General features: G+C 37.3%; 1 protein-coding gene across 12 annotated transcripts in view; it reads right to left on the bottom strand.

Moving 5' to 3' along the window:
- The window catches only part of dmd (dystrophin), a 2,688,357-nt gene that overhangs the window by 1,832,603 nt on the left and 832,955 nt on the right, over positions 1-22,799 (bottom strand). For 11 of the 12 annotated variants that reach the window (XM_051926236.1, XM_051926242.1, XM_051926245.1 and 8 more), the window contains exons 8-9: positions 16,696-16,877; positions 11,571-11,705 (exon numbers count right to left, since the gene is read on the bottom strand). In XM_051926236.1, coding sequence (XP_051782196.1) covers positions 11,571-11,705; positions 16,696-16,877 — 317 coding nt within the window. The remainder of the gene's footprint in view (positions 1-11,570; positions 11,706-16,695; positions 16,878-22,799) is intronic. The other variant, XM_051926244.1, reaches the window with a different exon arrangement.

Consider the following 22,799-nt stretch of genomic DNA (forward strand, 5'->3'; position numbering starts at 1 on the left):
GTTGAATTTTTTGTTGTTTTAAATTTGTGAGTTCTTTGGGTTTTAGACTTACTTTTGTTTTATTAAAATCTTAATTAATATATTTAACTGAATAATTAAAGGCTTTTCAGCCAGGTTTTAACATTTTCCCTGCCCTTTTGTATTCCCCATCTCATTCATGGTCATGGGGACACAGATAATATATTTAAGCAAAAAGACAATATAAATCGGAAACTTGTCCTATCATAAGTACTAGGGGGCTCCGCCCCCTGCTCGCTTCGCTCGCCAACCCCTGGTGTTGGGAAATTACAAAGAGCGTGATGTATGAATGAGATATAGCATAGTGTGAAGGTGTAGATGACACAGATAGGAAGCAAACAAAAAAGTGTTTGGCACAGTGTAAAGGTTTATTGGAAAAATTCTTTGTAAACAATATTAGTAGTAAAGATGGTGTCTTGTCCTTGACGTGAACGTCGAACTTGTGAGAAGGCCACATAAAGTTGTCCATGTCCAAAAACGGGCTCAGATAGGTAGATGCCAACCTTGTCCATGGTTTGTCCTTGTTATTTGTTGATGGTCATGGCAAAGGCAGGTTTAATGGGGAATTGTTTCCGTTTAAGTGTAAAAGGTAATTCTAGGTCAGAACTTGTAAGGTCAATTCTAGGAATTAGAACAGTATTGTTAGCATGTGATCCTGTAAGAACTGTTGCTTGAATAACATTGTGTGTCATGGTGTAGACGACTAAACGTGTAACATTGCATAAACCCTGTTTAGTGTTAAGGTTTCTTAATAGCATGATTATTGTTCCGTTTTTAAGGCTAAGACTGTGTTGTGGTAATCCGGCTGGGTTAACAGTGTTCAAATATTCTAAGGGGAAATTAAGATGGTCATTGTCGTCATCAGAGTCAACTTTGGCAGAGCTTAGAAAGAGGTGTGCCTCTCCAGGAAGTAATGAAATGACCTGGTTATTAATGTGATCAACATTAATATTTTTTGGACATAATATAGTTCATTGTGTTAAAAGGGGTATTTGGTCTAATGAGACTGCTGTTCCAAATATCTGCGTAAGTAAGTCGTCGCAGATAAAGGGTTGAGGAATTGTAATAATATCTGGGTGAAGTACATCTGTATTGGTGAGTGTAGCATCTCCCAGTTGTAATAACCAATTGTTATATTCGGGATCTGGACATCGCATGTTTTGTACCAACTGTATCTTTTGAAAGCAATGCCAATTGTCTGCATAACATTTTTTGTTCCGCGGTTTTAGAAGCGCGTTGTAGGCGCCGACGTTTATTTATTTTTTTGATGCGGGTTCGTGTTTGTGGTCCCGTTACTTGAGCCGTCTCGTTCTGTACCTGTGATCGTGAATTCATGACTTGTTTGATCTTTATCGTTTGGAATATGAATAAGTAATAAGGAGGATCGCACTCACTGTTAATATGCGGACTGTTCGTTTCTTCGTATTATCACCAATCAGGTCTCGCGCTTGTATATGTATTGTAGTCTGGTCTGTTGTTGTTTATGTATGACGTCGTCAGCGTATTTTAAGGTGGACTGAACAATAGCTGAGCGCATGGCATGTGGAGCAATAGCTAAGCACTGTCTAAAATCTCCTCCTAATAAAAGTACCTTTCCTCCAAAGGGAATATTATTATTCATCAACGCAATGCCAATTATCCGCGTATTTTAAGGTGTACTGAACAATAGCTGAGCGCATTGGATGTGGAGCAATAGTTAAGCACTGTGTAAAATCTCCTCGTAATAAAAGTAGCTTTCCTCCAAAGGGAATATTATTATTCATCAACATTTGTAGAAGTTTATCAATGGTGTTGAGTAAGTAAGTGGATGCCATTGTACATTCATCTATAATTAATAGTGTGGCAAAACGGATGTCACGTGCATTGTTACTGTTCATTTTCATAGTGGATACCGATGTGTCTGTGATTGGGACCGGTATTTTGAATAAGGAGTGACATGTGTTTTTGGAGTCGAGACATTTTTCTTCCGCGGTTTCAGAAGCGTATTGTAGGTGCCGACGTGTATTTTTTTTTTTCATGTGGGTTCGTGTTTGTGGTTCCGTTACTCGAGCCGTATCCTTCTGTAGATATGCAGGATATGAATGTAAAGGAGGCAGTGTAATTTGACCCTTTTGACAACAACGTGTAAATTCATTACTTGTATTGCCAGTTGTTTGTTCAGGGAAGTTAAGTGAATGACAATGATTGCAAATGACATTCATTAATCCCAATGAATTTTCATGAATAGTGGACTCATTATTGAACGCGTTGTCAGCTAACTGGCGCAATCGTTTAGCAGGTGTCTGTCGTTGATGTCCTTGACGTGTATCTTTTGCTTGTGCCGTTTGAGAGGGGCGTCGTTGTATGTGCAGTATTTGGGACGTGCTATTCTGGAGCTGTAATCGATTTGCCTGTGCTGTGTGAGAAGCCCGTTGCAGTTTACAGTGTTCATTGTTTGTATTGAGCCTTGCCCGTTTTTGTATGTTTAATATGGAGCCTTTTCTGTGGTTGAACGGTTAATAGTGCATCAGTGTAATGAGATCGATCTATGCTGCATAATTTGAACGTGTTCAGATGACGTATGTTTAATACGGACGGTTCGTTCAGTAATGGGGCTTCGTGTCTCATTTCTTATTTATGTTAGTGTGGTCGTGGGTCTGAATCCTCCTTTTTGTGTATGTTTCGTGTGCTATGTCCGTAGTCTTTCCCGTTTCGTGTTTAATGGGTTTGTGTGGAGCTTGCGTCTGACTTCTTTTTTTTTGTGTGGAAGGGGCGTGTTGCCTCACTTTTTTTTATCTCTGTTAGTGGAGGGGGTGTTTGTGTGTCGTGGGTCTGAATCCTCTTTTTTGTGTGCGTACCGTTTCGTGTGCTATGTGGCGCTTGCGTCTGACTCCTTTCTTTTTGGTGTTCTAGGGGCACGTCGCCTCATTTCTTATTTTAGTTACTGGAGGGGGGCTTTGTGTGTCGTGGGTCTCAATCCTCTTCTTTGTGTGTGTTCCGTTTTGTGTGTCATGGGCTTCGTGCGGCGCTGTGTGCGGCGCCAGCGTCTGACTCCTTTTTTCTGTGTGCTATGGGCGCGGCGCCTCATTTCTTATTTTACGTTGCTTTCCATCCGGTTTCCGTTGCTTGGGGGGGGGGGGGGGGGGGGGGGGGGGGGTTGGGGGGGCACCTGCGCAGTACGTCTTTTGCGTCCACGGCCCATGGCCGGATGTCCCTGCGTCCATCCGGTTTACCATTCTCGTTTAGTAATATGGATCTCGTTTAGTAATATGGATGTTACACAAAAAAGTTTTCTGAAGTTTTACATTATTTATGTAACTGCTATATTTACAATTTAGTTAACACATAAGTACACTATTCCGTATTATTATTATTTAGGACTGTGCAGTAGCAAACTTTACAAATATATAACATCTAGTTATATAAGGAAAATGAAAAATGAAGAAGGCATTAGGAAATGTGTTACATTTTTTCTAGGCTATTTTTTTTCTTCAAATTTATTGAATCCGTTAATACAGATGAGTTAATTTATATACTGTAAATTACTAGCAGGGGTATATGGTACTGCCTGAGACAGAATAATATGTAATCATTAAATTAAATTTACTAGGGGGTAAAATTTTGTCCCTAAACCAAAATTTCACTGACTAAAGCAGCTGTGGCAAACATCTTTACATACCTGTGCCAAGGCCAAGAATGCCTCCAAGGGGGACTTCCCCAATAAATCAGAGGTGCAAACACTTCGTAAAGTTCCCCAACAAGATAAATTCAGGAAAGAAACATAGCCTATGGTCTTTCCCTGTACAAATGAGGAATCTGTTCAAAGTTGGGTAGACATAATTTCAGTGGTGTGGATTTGCACAATGGACAATTATACATTCAGCTTTATACAGTATATCAGATGCTGACTTTATGGATATGCATTTGGATTAGCCTTGTTTGATACTCACGTACTTTTTATTTTAAGGTAAAAAAAGTTAAAGGTTAAATCCAGGCTGAAAAGAAAAGAAGGTAAAAGATACAATGTTTTGGTGATATAACCTTAAATAGGTGTGCTAATACTTTTTATTTTTTATAGTTTTCTCAGAATTCAAAACCACACCACTCACCTTACTGTATACCGCATGGCTGCAGTTTTGTTGAGGTCATTTTGACACAGAGGTGTTCTTTGAACTTATTTTACCACAAATCATTATTTATGCTGCTGCTGCTTAAAGGGGTTAATAGAGATATTCTCCTGACTGACAGGGTGGTGGGCAGGCCAATCGCAATAGGAAAAGTAATGTCTATGTTTTAATAACATAGATTTGATGCCTATAGATTTATAAATACTGTGTGCCAGAGGCCCAGACCATAGTTGTTTTTTTTATTATTATTATTAAATCCAGTGTCTACTTTCAGCTTTCAGGGAAAACTATTGCTTCATTTCACTCCTGGTTTATGTTTTCTAACATTTAAAAAAAAAAAAAAAAAAAACATTTTCTTCTCTTTTAACAAATACTAGTGCCCAATTTTACATGGTTGTATTTTAATGTACAATGTGATCTTTGCTGTTTCATTACATGTGCTTGCTATAAAGTTGCTAAAATAATTTGTAGAATGGGCAACCAGGTCATAGAAAGCAGAGAATTGCTCAATACACTTCTGTGTTAATCTAAAATTAGCTTCTTTATAAAGACCTGTAGGATGTAAACAAATAACGGATATCCCTCCTTTACAAACACAGCAAATAATTCAGTTTACAGTCTTAGAATTTAGCAACAAAAAAATGAAGGAGTAGGAAGGTAAGGAGGCTCAGTGGCTCAAATGACTGTGTCACATTTCCAGGGACCATGATTTGAATTTCTGCACTGTTACATTCTGTACAGAATTTAAAGGTTTTCACCATATCCAGTAGGACTGTCCCAGGTTACTCTGATTTGCTCCCATATCCAAAATGCATTCATATTAGGTTGGCAAGCAATTTAAAATTATTGTATAACTGAAAGTGCCCTGAGTATAAAGCAGTAAACCCCACTAGCTGACTACTCCAGCATCAACCCACCAAATCTGCCAGTTTTTCACAGTTCCAACTGAGACTTTCAGATCGAGGGGGCCATTTTGAGGTGCTGCCTACTGGCTGCTCCACCTAGTACTTCAAAGTTTTAAAATGTCCCTTACATTTTTAGAAAGTGTCAAACCATTTCTACAGCTAATTCTTACTTTGGAGAGACATACATAGAAAAACAGTTTTCAACACAACAATTCACCCCGTTTATAGAGGGTCAGATATATCTGTTTTGATATATTTTCACGATTTCTTATAATAAAGCAGCATTGTTTTAGAATGCTAAACAATTTACATTATTAAAGCACCCCGCAATTTTATACATTTAGTGAAACCTGTAGGATTTCCTAGAGTTAAACCCACTACAGCACAGGAAATGAATGATTCAATGAGATACCCAGGACGTTTGAAAAGGTACACTTAAGAAAATTCTTTATCTTTTATGTAAGGACATGATGATACTTTGTAGGCATAAGTGATACACGTCTGGTTTGTTTGTATGCACCTCTTAGAAATGGTGCTTGAAACAAATTGATTTTCATTTTCATGTTTTTTTTGTGAAGATTTTCAGCACCCCAGCTGTTTTTTATTGTAGTGCCATAATTCTTCCAATTTTGAATTTACAACTATCACCATGCCGTTATAACCTTCTATTGCCCTGGAGAGATTGCACATTGGTATTTGTCCAACACTGAGATAATCACAGCCGCTTTAATTTGACTTAGAACGCTTAAAATATGCTTCAGTAAAACCACTCCAAAGTAATTTTCACCTTAAACTATGAGCAAATTAAATTAAAAGCAAGCCACTTAAAAAATGAAAATGGAATTTTTCTTCTGGAAGTGTGGATCTGAATCCCTAAGCCATGATGTCTTTTTTAATTGCTTGAACTGCTTCTTTAAAGATTTTGTTCTTTGCTTGGATCGTAAACACAAGTAGAAGGTAAGCAGTCTAATCTAATAACAGGCGATGGTCAAGGAATACTGCAAGTATACAAAGCTCTTCACAGAGGCAGCAGCTTTATTTGTCCTCCAGCCATTTACCAGAGAGGGGATGACTTCCGACTCCTTTCACTATGGACTATTTACTACATGCAGCTATCAATAAATATGACTTTTGCAGCAATCAATAAGCTTTCAGGTGATTTTTTTTCTGAATGTGAAAAATCTTTTTCATCCAAAATGGCAGATATAAATTATGCATTGCTCTTCCATTTCCACTGCCAGCCAATATTAGCAAAATGCTAATAATCCTTCAGCAAACCAATTTTCAAAATGATCAGCTAAATGCTAGTGCAGTATTTACCGGTAATCAGATACTATGTGAGAGTTAATGGAATTTTGTATTTGTTTTGTTTAGGAAGAGCAGAGTGTTGGCTCTGAGGCTAGCAATCAGAAGGTTGCCAGTTCAAATCCTCTAAATGGCTTGAAGTGGCTCTACTCCATTGGGCTCTTGAGCCAGGCCCTTAACCTGCAATTGCTTCATTCTGGACATGATGTTAAGCTGCATCCAGCCCTGCAAGCAGCTCCTCCAACTTGCAGGGAAAACTTGGGGGTTGTTGTCAGGATTGGCACTCCAGCCACTGTGAAAAACTGTTCCAGTGTGGTGCTGAGGTGTCCTCTGTTGCATGGCTGCACTCGGGTCCCAATCCTGGTGGTTTGTTGTGTGGAGGTTGCGGCAATGAGCTGTAATCAGTGCATGCTCCCAACCGTTTATCTTTGTTTAGGAACGTCACTCTAATAATTCTAGTTACTTCATCTTGGAAGTGACATTTGAAAATTAATAGGGACTCTTAAAGGTGGTCAAGCAAAATCCTATAGATTACATTCTAAAATGTACTGTAGACAAGGGTTTTATTGAGACAACGACAAACGTTTTCTTTTCCCAAGAAGGTTACAGTGATATGAGTTTCAGCTGGCTTATGCAGTACAGAACTACTGATATTTGTGATATGCCCTAATATATTTTCAAGTTCCAACAAAAATTAAAATCTGTTGGCTCAATACTATGATGCAAAATTTTGATTGATTGATAACATAGCAGACTTACTGCAGTGCAGGATGTGTTGTGTAGGACAAATGAATTTAATTTTACTAACCTGGACCCCACGTGACTGTGAATGAACAACTGGTTCCATTCTGTGGCCACTGTCATTTCAGGCAGTAAAACAAACTAGCAATGTTTGGCAATGTATGGCTTAAAGATTTGGACAGCACGTGGATGCCCAGTCCATCTCTGCATGGATTATGAAAGTTTACACAGGGGAAATCTGCTGGGGCAGCCCCTTGAAAAGAACCAGCGTATGCAAGTGATGTTAGTCCTGAAACAGTGGTTAAAGGGTCTCCACATCATGTGACAATTTTTTCACCTCATATGCATTATGTTAGGATTAGCTGAGAAGGAAGATGACCACAGGTGGACAATAAGAATGAACAAGACACAGCTTTCTAAATTATTTCTAAAAATAAAGGACAGGAAAATAAACCGTTCCATTAAATTAATGTGCATTTGTCAGCGCTAGATTGCCTTTTGGCCATTTGTCCTTTTCTACAACATTATTGATATATGTGCCTGGAATGAAAAAAAAAAGGATTTAAACAGTGTAGAAATGAAAGTGGACTTTACTAGAGCAACTGGGCAAATCTCTGGTGATGCCTAACATTGAAGGACCACATCTTCCAAGAAATTTAGTAGCCGTATCTGTTGTAAGGAACATCCAGCCACTCCTCCATGTTCCTAACCCATTTATATAGGGTGGGTTTGTGGGGTAACTGCAGCCTTTAACAGAAAGTATCTGCCATAAGGCAGGAACAATCACTTGACAGTACACTAGTCCATTACAGGGTGAACACAGACAGACACACACACACACACACACAGGACAATTTACAAAGTAGCAGCACCAATTCATCTAACCTGCATGTCTTTAGACTGTGGGAGGAAATCTATGTTGACACAGAGAGGACATGCAAACTCCACACAGGGGATGCCTGGAATGTGAACCCTGCTCTTCTGACTGCGAGATACCAGTGCTGCCTCTGCACTATCGTACTGCCCTTGTGATGAATAATCAAGTGGAAATCACCAGATCCACCAGACCCACTCTTGCCAGAGGTTAAATTAGCAAGCAGAAACCTTTCTAGGTGCCAGATTTCCAGACTTTGTGTGCAGAGTAATGCACATGGATTATGCATGAGATTGTTACAATGATCTGCTTTTCTCAATTGCATTATTCCTTGTAATGCATATTCTGTTTTATTTGAGATATGTGAAAACTAAAAATATTAATTCATATTATGATTAATATTATTATAATAATATTGATATTACATTATATTAGCTACTACTTCAAAAGAAAACACACTACACTAGAAGCTACCTGGCAACCGCTCTTTCCTGTTTCTTGAGTCATACAGGTGAAGCTGAAGATATGCAAGCTGGAGGAATTTATTGAATATTATTTCTATCTCTGATGCATCTTCAGCATTGTGATCATCATGATTGTGATTATAATTGGCAAAGCACATAGCACACTACTAGAACTGCCACAACACACATCTCATAGCTCAACAAAATGTCTACATGTTAAAGGAAATAACTCCTCTTATTATTATTTTTCTTTTCCATAAGAGAACTTATTTTCAACACTAAATTACAAGCAGATGCATGTGCAATGAGTGCATGAAAACTCCCTGATAGGAACTAAGCACCTTTATTCCTTGTGTCAATTGCGAGAATTTTGCTGGTCTTGAAACACCATAGGTTTCATACAATTTTTTTGCAAATGTTTTTTGCCGAAAATCAATTTTGAGCATGTTGCTGGCTCATTACTAGCAAAGGCATAATAGGAGTGCATTTAATGAATGCTATATTCATTTTTGACTTTAAGCTTAAAAGAATGTGTTAACCTGCATGGTGCTGACAGGTGATCTTTTTGTGCTCTGTAGAATCTATCTGTATGATCTGTAATTCATTACAGACATTTACTTTACTTTTATATCCTATTCACCTACATTCATTTCACTGAAACATTTAAATTTTTTTCTCTGCTCATTGCTTTTCTAATATCAGAGGAGTAGGTAACCATTCCTGAGCTACTGTTGCTTGTAAATATTTAACAATGTTTATTAACTGATTTATTATGTGTTCATAGCTGCAACACAAAAGCCTTCTTTGCTCATTTTGAATTATCTTTTTTTTGGTAGGCTTAGCAATTTGTCAACATGTCAGGATCATACACGTTACATTTTGTTTTTTCATTTGAATTTATAACTTTTTATTTTCCTATTTGCTACAACTCAAATGTTTAAGAGCCAATCCATACAGCGGTAAAGGGAATCAAATAAAACAACCTTTTTTCTTTTTTTTTGAGTTGATGTCAACTTGTCAGAAGGAAGCTATTTTTTAGAGTTCTTTTGACTGGCTATGAATGTGCATTTAATAGCAAAAATAGTGCTTCCTTGACAGTTAAAAATTTGTATCTCCTATGAGACAGTCATATTCAGCTGATATTTTTTTACTGACATCCTACACGTTGTACCTCCCATTACACATATTTCTTCTGAGAAGAGCCATCACTACCATCTTTAATGATGGCATGTTCTTAAAACTGGATATTGATCACTGATATAATTTTAAGTTCTGTTTTTTGACTTAATGGAAGAAATAAGCAGTTATTGACTCCATGCAATCCTTCCTGTCTGCTATGCTCAAATGTAAAAATTTGTAAATACTGATCATCTTGCCTTGACAGCAAAAGACACACACACAAAAAGTTTCACTTCAGTCTGGGTATGTCTTCAAAGCAAGAACAATTGGAGCATATAAAGGAGGTTCAAAACTGGTGCACATCCTCATTTAATATTTAAGAACATGAATAGCATTATTAACATTTGAAAAGTCAAACCCAGGCTTCAGTCACACTGGATTATCATTACTATTTTCCTTTCAACTGTGAAATTTGTCACAGGACATTCAACATCAATAGCATGTATTTATATAGCACATTTTCAAACATGAAAGTAGCTCAGTGTGCTGTATAGTCAAAAAAGGGTGGTCTGAATAGATTTTCAACAGTTCCATAACTTTTTACGAAATATAAAAAAGCTGTAACTGCATTGAAAATGTACAGCCTATGCATTTCAGGCTCCACTTCACTACAGTTCTCCTAGACATTATGCCAGTTACACAAACACCAAGACAATATCCACACAAAAGGAATGAAATTCTTCCCAGCCCAACTAAAAACCAGTCATTCCCTTCTGCCATTGCTTATTGTCAATTCATTCTAACAGTTCTGCTGACCTTGCCTAAAACAACAGGAGGATTTCATACTTTCACATATAGAACAAATAATTGGTTAGTTATTTTATACTCTACAAAAAGATAAATCATGGATGCAAAAGTCACCTATCTTTAATCTATTGTATTTTGTCATACTGTAACTCAACTTAATAATAGCATTCAGATTGTCAAACCCAGTTCTTGAAATAATAAGATCCTTTAAAATGATCAAGGCAAGATTAATTGTAAAGGCTAACAGCTTACTGTACATTGTTGTTTTTTTACTCGTCTTTATATATATTTTTGACATGTTTTTAATTAGGAACCAGCCTGAAAGGCTTATTTCTTTGTCAGAACAAACCACAAAGGGTGATCTGAAAGATTTAAGTCTTCTGGTCTGTTAATTAAGGCCTGCAACACTTGCATAAGCAGCTAGGAGAAAAACACAATTTACATGAAGTCACCAGCTTTCTTAAACAATTGACAGTACCTAGGAAGATGACGCCTGCACTAGTCTTTTATTACTAGGAAATAATGCTGCTTGAATGGAGACATAGTAGCATCCAAATCCAGGAGAAACATTTTAAAGTTGTTTCTTTTGTATTCAGTTCACTTTTTGAAGATACAGTAATATATACATTATTTTTAATAGGGAACCAATTACATAGAGATGGGAAGTATTAAGGATTTTTTTCTTTTTATAAAATGGAAAGTATGATATCAACAAAATACATTCTCTACTTACTTGTTTTGTTTCCGCATGACAGTAAATAATCTCTGAACAAATGCAATTTAATCAGTATTCACATGTTATACACAAGAACGTGAAATAGTATAGAAAAAAACATTTCATGGTATCCTTTTCATTTTTTATCAAATGTCTGTCTACCTTTTACACTCTCATCATCTTCAGAGAATTTGACCAAATACACCATGTGACTCTGTGTCGAGTGAGGAGAAACAAAAGCTTAGTGGCAGTGCCAAACTGACTTTGGACTAGAAGAACTGTGCTTCCCCTTGTTTTCTGTTGATATGCCCATTGTGTTTATTCACTTTCACATAAGTCTTTCAGTATATCTAAACATTTTACTCCATAACTAATATTAATACATTTTATTTATATAGCACCTTTCCCAGGCTAACAGGAGTTAGTAGAAAGTCAATTCATTGATTCAAGCAGGCTTTTCCCATTTCCTGCTCAAGCCAATGATAACAGAGAAGCTGTCAGAAAAAATAAACAAACCTGAGGGGAAAAACGCCGTCTTTTTTGGTCAGGTGATGTGACATAAGCAGCTTGCGTGTAGGCATAGCTTTTGTAACGTGGCTTAGGAGAAGGTGAAGGAGTACGAACACGACCCTGTGCAACACTGACTGTGATCTATAGAGAAGAAAGGAGAAGAAGAGAAAAAAGAAGGAAGCACATTGATAAAAAAGTGAAGACAGTAACTGGGAATCTTAAAAAAGAGTAGAGTAAAGGAGAGGAAAACAGAAAACTAGCATGCACAAACAAGAAGAAAAGACATAGGGGCCAAATAAGTGGAGTCAGGCAAATTTGCTAAATTCTTTGATACTATAACTTCTCTTGCCGATAACCATTTCTGCATGGAACCAATTAATAACTAAAATTATTACATAAAATAGCAATTTAATAAAATTAACTCTAATCCCTAAAATATCCATCAGTACATTTCCATTATCATTTAGTCCTCACCAGGGCTAAGATGGTAGTTTTCTGAATTGAGTGTATTGAAATTATTCATTCATTAATTTTCTACACCCAATTGTAGCCCATTTCTGACTGAGAGGTTTGAGAAAAGATTAAGTAAGTACAGCAAAAAAGAGGAAACCCAAATGAGGATACTAGTCTGTTGTACCATATACTGTACATTCAACTTGCAATTAGTATTTTCTCTTAACTGTTGGAGAAAATATAAATGTAGAGATAAATCAGAAAACTCCAAACACAATTGATCTTAGGATATATTAGGTAGTGAAAGTAACCACTACTACTACGTGCCAGTTATATTTAAACAAATAAATCATAGGAGATGAATTATAGATGGTGGATAGAAAGTTACACTTTATTTAAAAAATATTGACTTTTCACTGAGATTTCCATAATAAATCTGGGAAGCAGGAATTGTGAAAAATAGGCAAGGTGGTAAAGAATTTTAAGTTTAGCTATTACATTAAATTCATAATAATATACCATACCTAGGACTAACATTAGTAACTAGGCACATATGCCAAGATTTCTTGAGAAGATATTGTAAGGTTTCTAAACTGTTTTTGGGCTCCCGCCAATGGGATGACACGCCGAAGAGCATCCCAAAGTGCGATCGCCGCGTCTATGGAGGACAGCCTATCAGCAACCGTGGGCTCCCAACGCTGGAGCAGTTCACCGCGAAAACAAATCCGAAATGATCGCGATCGCGCTATGAGCACCTGTCGTCGATGGGTAATGCAAGGAACATTGTAAATGCAGGGAACAGTATTACTTGGCCACTAACCTGATCGCGACCCTGCCTGATTGCTGTGTCTGTGTATCGGAGAGTGGTAGATCCTGTTACAATAAATAACTGTGCTGTTCCTGTTTCAAGTGGAATAAAGTTGGTTTTGCTAAAGTACTGAGACTCAGCTTTGTGTTTTGGGGTGCAATACAGGACTCATATGTCACAATATAACTGGATTTTTGCTCTTTAGTTATTCATTGACCAAAAAATGTATACATTACATTTTAACCTTTTTCAAAAGTATACCCTTTAGCAAAATATATAATAATTTTTGGATTGGTCAGACAGATCCCCATCTGAACCCAGGGCTAACACGTTAAATGCTAACTGAGGAAATGTGCGTTTTTGCTACAAAACAACCCCAATATATTTCATTACTAGGTATGAGATAATGCACTTTAATATACATATAATGTGAAAAATATGTATTTGTTATACAGTGTGTTCTATGATCATCAGACAAATAAATATTATTTTTGAAAAAATATGAAACAATGATGAAGATTAGTTTTAAGCAGTAAAACACATTAAAAACAATATAAATATATAATATGAGCCAAATGCAAAATGAAACTCGCTCCTCTAAATACCTTGTCCATTTCAAACTGCCCTGTAACATGAATCACAAACACACCAGTCCATTTCAAGTAAACATGTGAGGTGTGAATGTGGCTTGAATATGATTTAATGTAGCTGCATTGTAAAAAAAATATATAATAGTGTTGTCACCAGCACTGTCAGCTACCTGGCAGCACTCAGACTTAATAGTAAGCGCCCCACCCGAATTCTTGGTTACACTGCCATTCAAATACAATTATCTTCTCACTCATGTGACATAGATTTGATTTTTCAACAGGAATGTCACAAAAATGTGAAGTTAAAAAAAATGATTGCCAATACAGCCAAATTGCTATGTGTTTTCTTTAATGTCATAACACGTATATTTGCAAGAGTCATGAAGACCGATTCAGCAGTGATGATTCCATTCAAAGCATATTTGAGAAACGGCTATCACAATCTGACCAATTTGCTGATTAATTTGCTGATGCTCTACACTGTAAAGAATTTGAAGACAGCATCTAGTTGGTTTGTTTACTAGGTCACATCTGTGTGATGAATTAGATTCCAGATTAATATGGTTACACAGTGAAATCAGATAAGAATCACAAAATGGAACTGAGACACTTTTACGTGGAGTCTGAATGCATCCTCAGTAGGCTGTAGAGTCAAATGCAACCATTATGGATGTTTCAACTAATTTTACCATCACAAATTTTCTCTTGCATTAGTCCTGTTTCAGGGAAGGATCCTTCCCTGGCTGGGGTTCAGATTCTTGTTTTATGTCTATTTTGTTCATTCTTGATTCTTTGATGCATGTTGTTTATGTGCATTATTCTTTGTTTTTGATTTTGCTTAAGTGTGTTAACTGCCTGTCTTAAGTTCCATGTGTTTTATGGGTGGTCCCATACCAGTCACCACCAGGAACTGCCCTCTGTCCTAAATATACAGAGGGTCTCCCACAGTTCCGGGCAGTTAATTATGAATGTGCTCTGGAGTAGTAAGTTCTTGTGTTTTTTTTTTTGTTGCTAATTTTGGATGCTTAGTAATTTGCTGAATTTGTTAACCTATTGCTCTATATTTTGACTATTCTTGGGATTTTGTATTGGGACTTGTTCGCCTTTGATTGCCCTTGCCAGCAACTCCTTTTTGCTTCATGTGCTCTATGGAGCTCCTTGTATTTACAGAGCTTTCAAAGATTCAGAGCTTGTTCTGATTAGTAGACCAGGTTTGTTAGTGATATCCCCCTCTAGTGGACATTATTGGAAGTGCTTTTGTAACTCATTGGAACTCCCAGTCCACGACAAAGACAGCAGATATAGTGACATGTAAAAATCAGGGAAATGAGTGCCAATACCATGTTCTGGTATGTGGCTTTGAAATACAAATGTATCATTTTGATGCTTGAATGCTCAGTGGCTTGAGTCATTGCAAACTGTATCACGTGAAGTCTGAATTTGAATTTTGAAAGGTAGTATATAAATAAGGCATTGTGTTCTTAAAATTCAAAAGTATCTCCTTTGTATTGTTATTTCATAAGGTTAAAACAAAACAAAAAGTTAAAAGAAGTGGTTGTCATTACCAAAGCGCTGCCAGAGACAATCGCCTCATCGCCACACCTCATGCCCCCTGTCTGAACTTTACACTATTAACTTCAAAATCCTCCAGAAATTCTACAAACATATTTGTCACGCTTTTGGGCCACCACTTGATATTTTTTACATTATTTTAACCTCTTGTTCATCAGATGCCTGCTCTGTTATTATGAATTTAAATGTTTTTGTAAAAGATCATAGAGTCATGATGCAAGATTTATCTGACTCACCAGGAACCCTTGTTAGTAGTCATCTGATTGCAGTGAGAGAATACCCAATTAAGACTAATGAGTTTACCAAAGAGGAATGATCTCTTTTGAAATCAGTGTCCATAATTGAAGAGACAAAGCCAAGCTGTTATAATGGGAAAAGATTTGCCTAAAAATGCATTACTCTGCTTTCTAGTTTCAGTAATGTTGCTTTAAGAATCAGGAGGTTACGCTAGAATAATCATGACTATGGCTTTCTGGTTAGATACCTTGATACAAGAAAATGTGCTGGGTAAATAGCTTGGTATTCTGTTCATAGTAAATGTCCTTCATACAATAACGACAAATCTCATGCTGTAACATCAGTGATGTTTGGAAGAGGTAAAGCTTATGTTAAAAATCTGCATGGGATACTCTAGAGTGACCCAGGTCAATGTGGGAGTTGGCACCTGGAAATAGTGAACCAGTAGGACAGTTTCCTGAATATGCATATCATGTCACCAGTTCTGAATGAATACACACACGCAGTTTTCTGTATATAAGTTTTGTGACTGACAGAAAAAGAGTATGATATCTCAAAAAGAAAAAGATGCATCTAATCATGTACATTTCAGAATTTATGTTTGGTTTGAAGTGTTTCTGTGTTATTTATAGCAGTTCATCTACAAACGTGACATTATTCTGCTCAACTAGGTTTAATTGAAAAAAATGAACTATGTGTCTGTCATCTTCACATTTGCAAGGCACATCACAGCACCTTAATTTTAAATACCAGTTCTTATCAGAAAACAATATGAGAAGATTAGTATTTTGCCACATATTGTAGAATTAACACATATTTCAAGGGGAAAATGTAAATTAAATGGGCAGATAAAGGCCAATCATATATTAACAATGCAATTGTACTGCTTGTATCTGGGACTCATCAATGAGCTTGTCTTGAAGACTGCGCCTTGAGATTTAACTTGAGACATTGCATTCATTATTAGAGGCTTGACTCAGGAGATAAAGATATGGGATTTGAATTTAATTTGCTAATCTGTGATTTGCTCACATGTTTGGTTATTGATTAGATGTTTACTTACAAGTCAGTGCTATCCTAGTCTATTCAGCATGTAAGGGAGATTCATCCATTTTCCAAAACTATGTTGTGCCAATGAGAGAGACTATCCGTTAAACACTGTGCATTTCAGTTTATACAGAAATAAAGACATTAAGACAGATAATAAGAGAAGTGGTCTATGCCCCATTTACTTTTTGGTTGTTAGGATTTAGCTTAAAAGTAAACAATAACATCTGTTTCTGCCATTATTCTGCAGGGGACATGTTTTCAAGATACAAACTGTATATAGACAAACGCTATTCAAGTAAATCAAATTTTATGAGACATTTTCTGAACAATGTGCCATAATTTCTTAATACACTTTACTGTACAAGTGCAGTAGTTAAATTCCTTATGTACTGTACATACTGGCAATATCTACAGGGCTTACCTGTTGAGAATAGCGTTGTTGGTGCTGGAGTTGAAAATGTCCCTCCGGGGTGAACTTTGTTGGCCTTGGGAGCATCTCCACTTCCTGGATGGCTTCAATGGTTACTTGCTGAGGCAGAACTTGAAACAGTGATGTGACATACATGATGATGGACTTCTTGTCTGGATGTGCAGTCGCGACATCTGTCAATAGAAATCAAGAGTAAATGGTTTAGTGGTTAGTATCTGTGAACCCATGTGTTAGCAATACAGTACATTTGTGCCACATCCATAATAAGATATGTGGTAGTGCAGAAAATTCCTACAAGGCCTTATTCGAAGAAGGGTGTAAGCAATTCTAAATTATCATGACTGTTTTGCATGCAGATGAGATACATGCTAATTTTAAAATTGTACTCATTGCTCCATTCAAGCAAATCAAGGTCTATAATAATTCTTGTATGAAGGAAGTCTTTTTGGAACTCATTAGTCTTGATTAGGCAGTTTGTCACAGCCATCAGATTTAGTTATAATATAAAAGAAAGTGATGATGCCACATGGCAGGTGCATTGTCACAAATGTAATATTCCAAGTAAAACATTATATTAAGTTGCCTTGTAGTAAGGCGACCAAAGTTCATGTCATAGGTGTTCCTTGCATCAAGCTTACATGTTCTCTCCGTGTATGTGGGGGTTTTGTCCTGGTTCTCCAGTTTCCTCCCACAGTCCAAAGACATGTAGGTTAGGTGAACTAGTGTTTTTAAATTGCCCTCTTTGTGTGTGTGTGTGTGTGTGTGTGTGTTTTCACCCAAGGATGGACTGGTGCCCTTTCCTGAGGTTGTACCTGTCTGATACTCTATAATTACTGGCATAGCCTCCAGCTGCCTCGTGACTTTGCCTTGGATAAGCAGGTTAGGAAGATGGACGGATGGATAGAAATATTAAGTTAGCTATTCTGACTTTTAACTAGAGAAGAGATATTTAGAGTTTACTAGTTTCCTCAATGATTTATATTTCAAAACATACATTTTTCATTAGAAGTACCTATTTTCATGAAAGAAACATAAGAAGCTTGAGAAATGACAGCAGGCCACTCAGTCCATTAGTCTTACTTGGTTAGCTAAAAAATAAGTTCTCCAGTGTTTCAGTACTTCTTGAATTTCAGACCTCTTTTCACTTCAAGTATGCCCCAAATGTTTTGACAAAATATATCTTTCAGTTTCACTTAATTAACCCTCATAATGTCTTCCAGTGCTGATTCAATGCCAGGTCTCTTTGATTTTGATTCTGACCCTCCTTATATGCACTGTCATAGAAGGCCAGGGCCCTAGCCCAGCCAGGACACCTCTGCTATGGAAGGACCAGTGTGGAGAGAACATTACCTTCCCCGTGCTAGATGGTAGCCACCCTGGGTAGCAACTGTGTCTCAGACTCCCGCAGGCCTTCATGTGAGATGGAGACCGATACAGCCCTCATGGGATCTGGGGGTGCTGCCAGGGGGCACTGCAGCTGTTCCTGAGCCTGTATGAGCGGTTCTTCCGCCACATCCAGAAGTGCTGCCAGAAGTAGGGCAACAAACACCTGAAGCACTTCCGGGTGCCTTATATAAGGGACCAGTGGACAGTACTTGGTGAGCCAGAGTCGGGTGGAAGGTGGACGAAGCTTGCCGTGGAGGAGTAAAGAGAGAGAAGAATTGTTAGTATGGTGTGCTTTTGTGTTGGTAGGACTGAGTTGTGCCTGTGGGAAACAGGGAAGGCGTTTCCCACGTGGTGAAAAAAAAAAATCTTTGTTTTTATCAGTGTACCTCTAGCATTTGTCTGTGTCGGGTTGGGTGGCTGGCACACCCCCTAGAGTTGTTACAGCACCCTGGACATGATTTTTTAAATTTTTTTTACCACAAGCCTATTTTATATTGAATGACCATCTTAACATGTAGTACCAATTACCCTGATTTTTAGAATAGATGACATTTTAGAAGTTTTTATGGGTTGTGAACAAAAATGCACCATGAATCCATTGGAAAATCCATTAAAGTCAATACTGAATCATGGCAGTGTTCAAAATGTACAGTTATACAAAAAATATGAGTTGGAAAATGTTTTGCTTTTTGTAAAGTTAGGTCACTTTAGTAAATCCCTTATGTTTCCTAGCTGAAAAGATGTCATTCAGGATGTCTGTATTTGCTGTAAACAAACAATCACCCTAAATGAAGAGTAAGCCACTAAAATTCAGTTAAAGCAAAAGAAGATTATTTTTTTGTTAATTTGTGGAAATGCAGAAAAAGTCACGAGGTTTCATTCTGAATAGATTCAATTAGGGTGCTTTTATAGATTTCAAATACGAAAATGGGTCAAATTTTACTTGAAGATGTAAAAAAGAGGGTTACATCAATTTTTGAAAAAACTGTTTTAATTCTTTATATATATTAAATTGCAACCAAAATGTACACACACAATTCAGAAAACATTACTGTTGAATAAATGTAAAGAAAAGTTCCTATAAAGTTAAAATAACAGATACTTGGTATGCAAAATATGAATATTTAATTTTATGCTTAAAAAGCAGATGCAATACTTCTTCCTATGTAAGTAACTAGCTATATTGCACAATTTTATTTAATGAGCAGATTGCTAGCTGAACATTATTTTGATTAAAAATATGTTTTACCACATTTACTATGTAAGGTAAACATAGGGAACCACAGTGTATAAATCACCAACATTTCCAAGTGTATCCTGAAATGCATTTACTTGTACTGTGTTAGATAAGACTGAAGTCAACTACACGATTTAGAGACACTTTTTTGTTTTTCTTATGCTTTTAAAATGGCAAATTATTCTTTTGGGTCAATACAATGGCTCATAATAACTTTCTTTTAAATTTACTCTAGATTACTGCACACCTGCACACTATTGAGATTTCAGTGGAAGCATTGATGCAGAATTACTGTATATATTCTCAGTGTGAAAAGCAATTAAGAGTTGCTTGTAACAGTGCCGCTGAGTTAGCAAATGAAAGGGATCAAATGCAGGGCAGGCCACTCATATAGTTTACTGTTATGCAAAACTGTCTATTTATATTTTAAAGTGATGGCAGGGATAAGTAGAGCTGAGGCATACAGGCAGGACAGTTAAGGAGGTTGGACAAGCATGCTGCCAAACTAATACTGGGACAGGAGAGGGGCCAGGGCCACAATTTCATGCTGCCACCTCTTACCAAAGGCCCTGTGACTTAAGGCCTACCTATCTTTCTAACTATCTGATATAGGAGGGTGAAGAACAGGAGGAGATTTGAAGTTGACATCGTTCGACTGTTTATTTAGAATTGAAGAAACAATAAAGCCAGCATGGAGGCACACCATTCTTTTCAGTGTGCACTTATTTGGGCCATCATTTGTTTTCAAAAGGACAGCATCTCAAAAGACATTTTCAGGCCAAGCAAGATCTATTTGGCAAAGAAGGAGAGTGATGGAGCACTTCAGTTGATGACCTAGCCTCCACAGTCAACCAAGCTAAACCCACTAAAAATGACTTGGGCCAGAGAGTGAAGTAAAGTAGGCAGCAAGATGCTCAGCAGACTCTTGGAACTGCATCCCAGGAGGCTCCCTCATGCAGCTGGTTGAATGAATGTCAGGAGTGTTCAAAACTGTCATCAAGGCAGAAACTACTATGATTATTCTAAAATTCGAAAGTTTTTTTTTTAATGTTTAATTTTTGTACACGCTATTTCATATGTTGTAGTTTTGATGTCTTTACTTTTATTAAAAAAATTCAATATAGCAAATAATAATATACGTACATGTATACACAAGAACTGCTAGAACAGGCAAGGGGGGCCTGTACTATATAGTTAACTCTCTAGTGATGTATTCATAGTATGTACATCATCATCATCTGATTCAGTCTCCCTCAAGAAACTGTAAACTGTAATTATGATGACATTATACTGTTCAGTGAGGTGCTGAGGTGTCACCCGTTGCACGGCTGCACTCGGATCTCAATCCGGATAGTTTTGCTATGTGGTGGGTGAAGCAATGTGCTGTAAGCAGCGCATGCTCCCGACCTCTCCTCTCCTATACTTATTCCAGGCCTACCATCATCCTCAGTTCTGCATAATTTGTTAATAAAAAAACTAGAACATTCAACCGCTCATGCACTTCTCTAGACATCACCTCTATCACTATCATGGAAAGCAACAACTCAGAACAGATTCACTTGAAAAGATTCCCTAACTCCATCTGCTGTTATGACCGCATTTTATGCTTCCTCAGGCTAAAGTAGATGTGGGTTGGAGAGTGGTGTCAATTGATATGAAAAGAATGGATATCACCAAAAAGAGGCCCACACCATTAAACCTATGCTGATAATTCAAGGCGGGCGGCACGGTGGCACAGTGGGTAGCGCTGTTGCCTCGCAGTTGGGAGACCTGGGGACCTGGGTTCGCTTCCCGGGTCCCCCCTGCGTGGAGTTTGCATGTTCTCCCCGTGTCTGCGTGGGTTTCCTCCGGGCACTCCGGTTTCCTCCCACAGTCCAAAGACATGCAGGTTAGGTGGATTGGCGATTCTAAATTGGCCCTAGTGTGTGCTTGGTGTGTGGGTGTGTTTGTGTGTGTCCTGCGGTGGGTTGGCACCCTGCCCGGGATTGGGTTCCTGCCTTGTGCCCTGTGTTGGCTGGGATTGGCTCCAGCAGACCCCCGTGACCCTGTGTTTGGATTCAGCGGGTTGAAAATGGATGGATGGATGGATGATAATTCAAGTTACATTAAGTCTTACACCAAGTTTAATGCACCAAATTTATTCAAACACAACTAACAACTATGCACTTACTATCACTGTGCATCAGCAGCAGTACTTGCTGTTTTACATACTTTAAACTAGGAAGACAATAGCATTAGAGCTAAATGACATTTACTGAGAAAATAAGGACCATGGTTTTCATTTTCATTTTTTAATACCAGAGTTGAAGCTAATAACTGCACATTCTCAACACAGTAACAATAATAAACATGATATCTTACAGTACTAGCAAGAAAAAGATAATGCACCAAGAAGAAAATGCTGGCTGCAAATGGAATCCATCAGTTGTCCTTAAATTGTATTATTAAAATATATTTACCATGTTTTTTATTGTGAAATATTTGACAGCTTTTAGGACAGATAAAGCATAACCTTTTTTTTTACATTAGGGAGTGTTCAATTTTACCCTGTGGTACATTAACCGCTCCAGTGGAGGAAAGTAATTAATTTTCCTTCATTGCTCTATAATAATCATGCCTAATCTAGAGAAATAATGCAAATAGTTAACTGAACACTTAAACCTCTTACTAAATGTCACTCAGATTCTTATTATGCCTGTGTACCTTTAGAATGTGCAATTCTACATAATTATTCAGCTGATAACACTTTTGTTTTATGTGAACCTAGCTGGAGATTTCCATTTAGTCTCTGTTAACAATGTCAATTTTATGACAGAATCTGATTCCTATATTACCATTTAGCAACTGTTATTAAAATCAATACCGCAGCAAAGGAAAGCTCATGAAAAGCCCAATGCAAGCTCAACTGGCAATTTAATTCACATGATGGAAAACACACCGGCATTTTTCAACTTTCTGTCACAAAGTATCTGAGAAGAATTTAATCTGTGTATTTTACAGCAGGCAATTCCAACTTTAGTTACGAGATTTTACCTCGTGTTTTGTAATATGTGAATAGTATATTAGCTTGTCATTAGAAACACAAAGTCAGCTCGGACTGGAAGCCGTCTTTCACGGTCCAGCTAAAACTCCTGTATTTCTAATGCTGCAATTTAAATAATAGGAATGGCTGATGCCTACAGATAATTCTTAATGCTGACTATTTTTGTTGCTTGCATGCACAAAATCATTATATCATTTTTTTAGAAATTGACTTCCACATTGTGTAAAAAAGCAAACTACTCTATCTGTGGCATGTCTATCTCTGCTAATCATTCCATAATATGACTAAACACATCACATCACATAGGAATATCATCAAGGTGTATATTTTCAAACAGGTTAGATTTGCATTGCATGTGCCAATTTTTTGCTTCAAGTTTTAAACATTCACATTGACCATTATAAACTTTTTATACAAGGTACAATACTA

The sequence above is a fragment of the Erpetoichthys calabaricus genome, chromosome 4 (genome assembly GCF_900747795.2).
Source record: "Erpetoichthys calabaricus chromosome 4, fErpCal1.3, whole genome shotgun sequence".
NCBI classification, from domain to species: domain Eukaryota; kingdom Metazoa; phylum Chordata; class Cladistia; order Polypteriformes; family Polypteridae; genus Erpetoichthys; species Erpetoichthys calabaricus.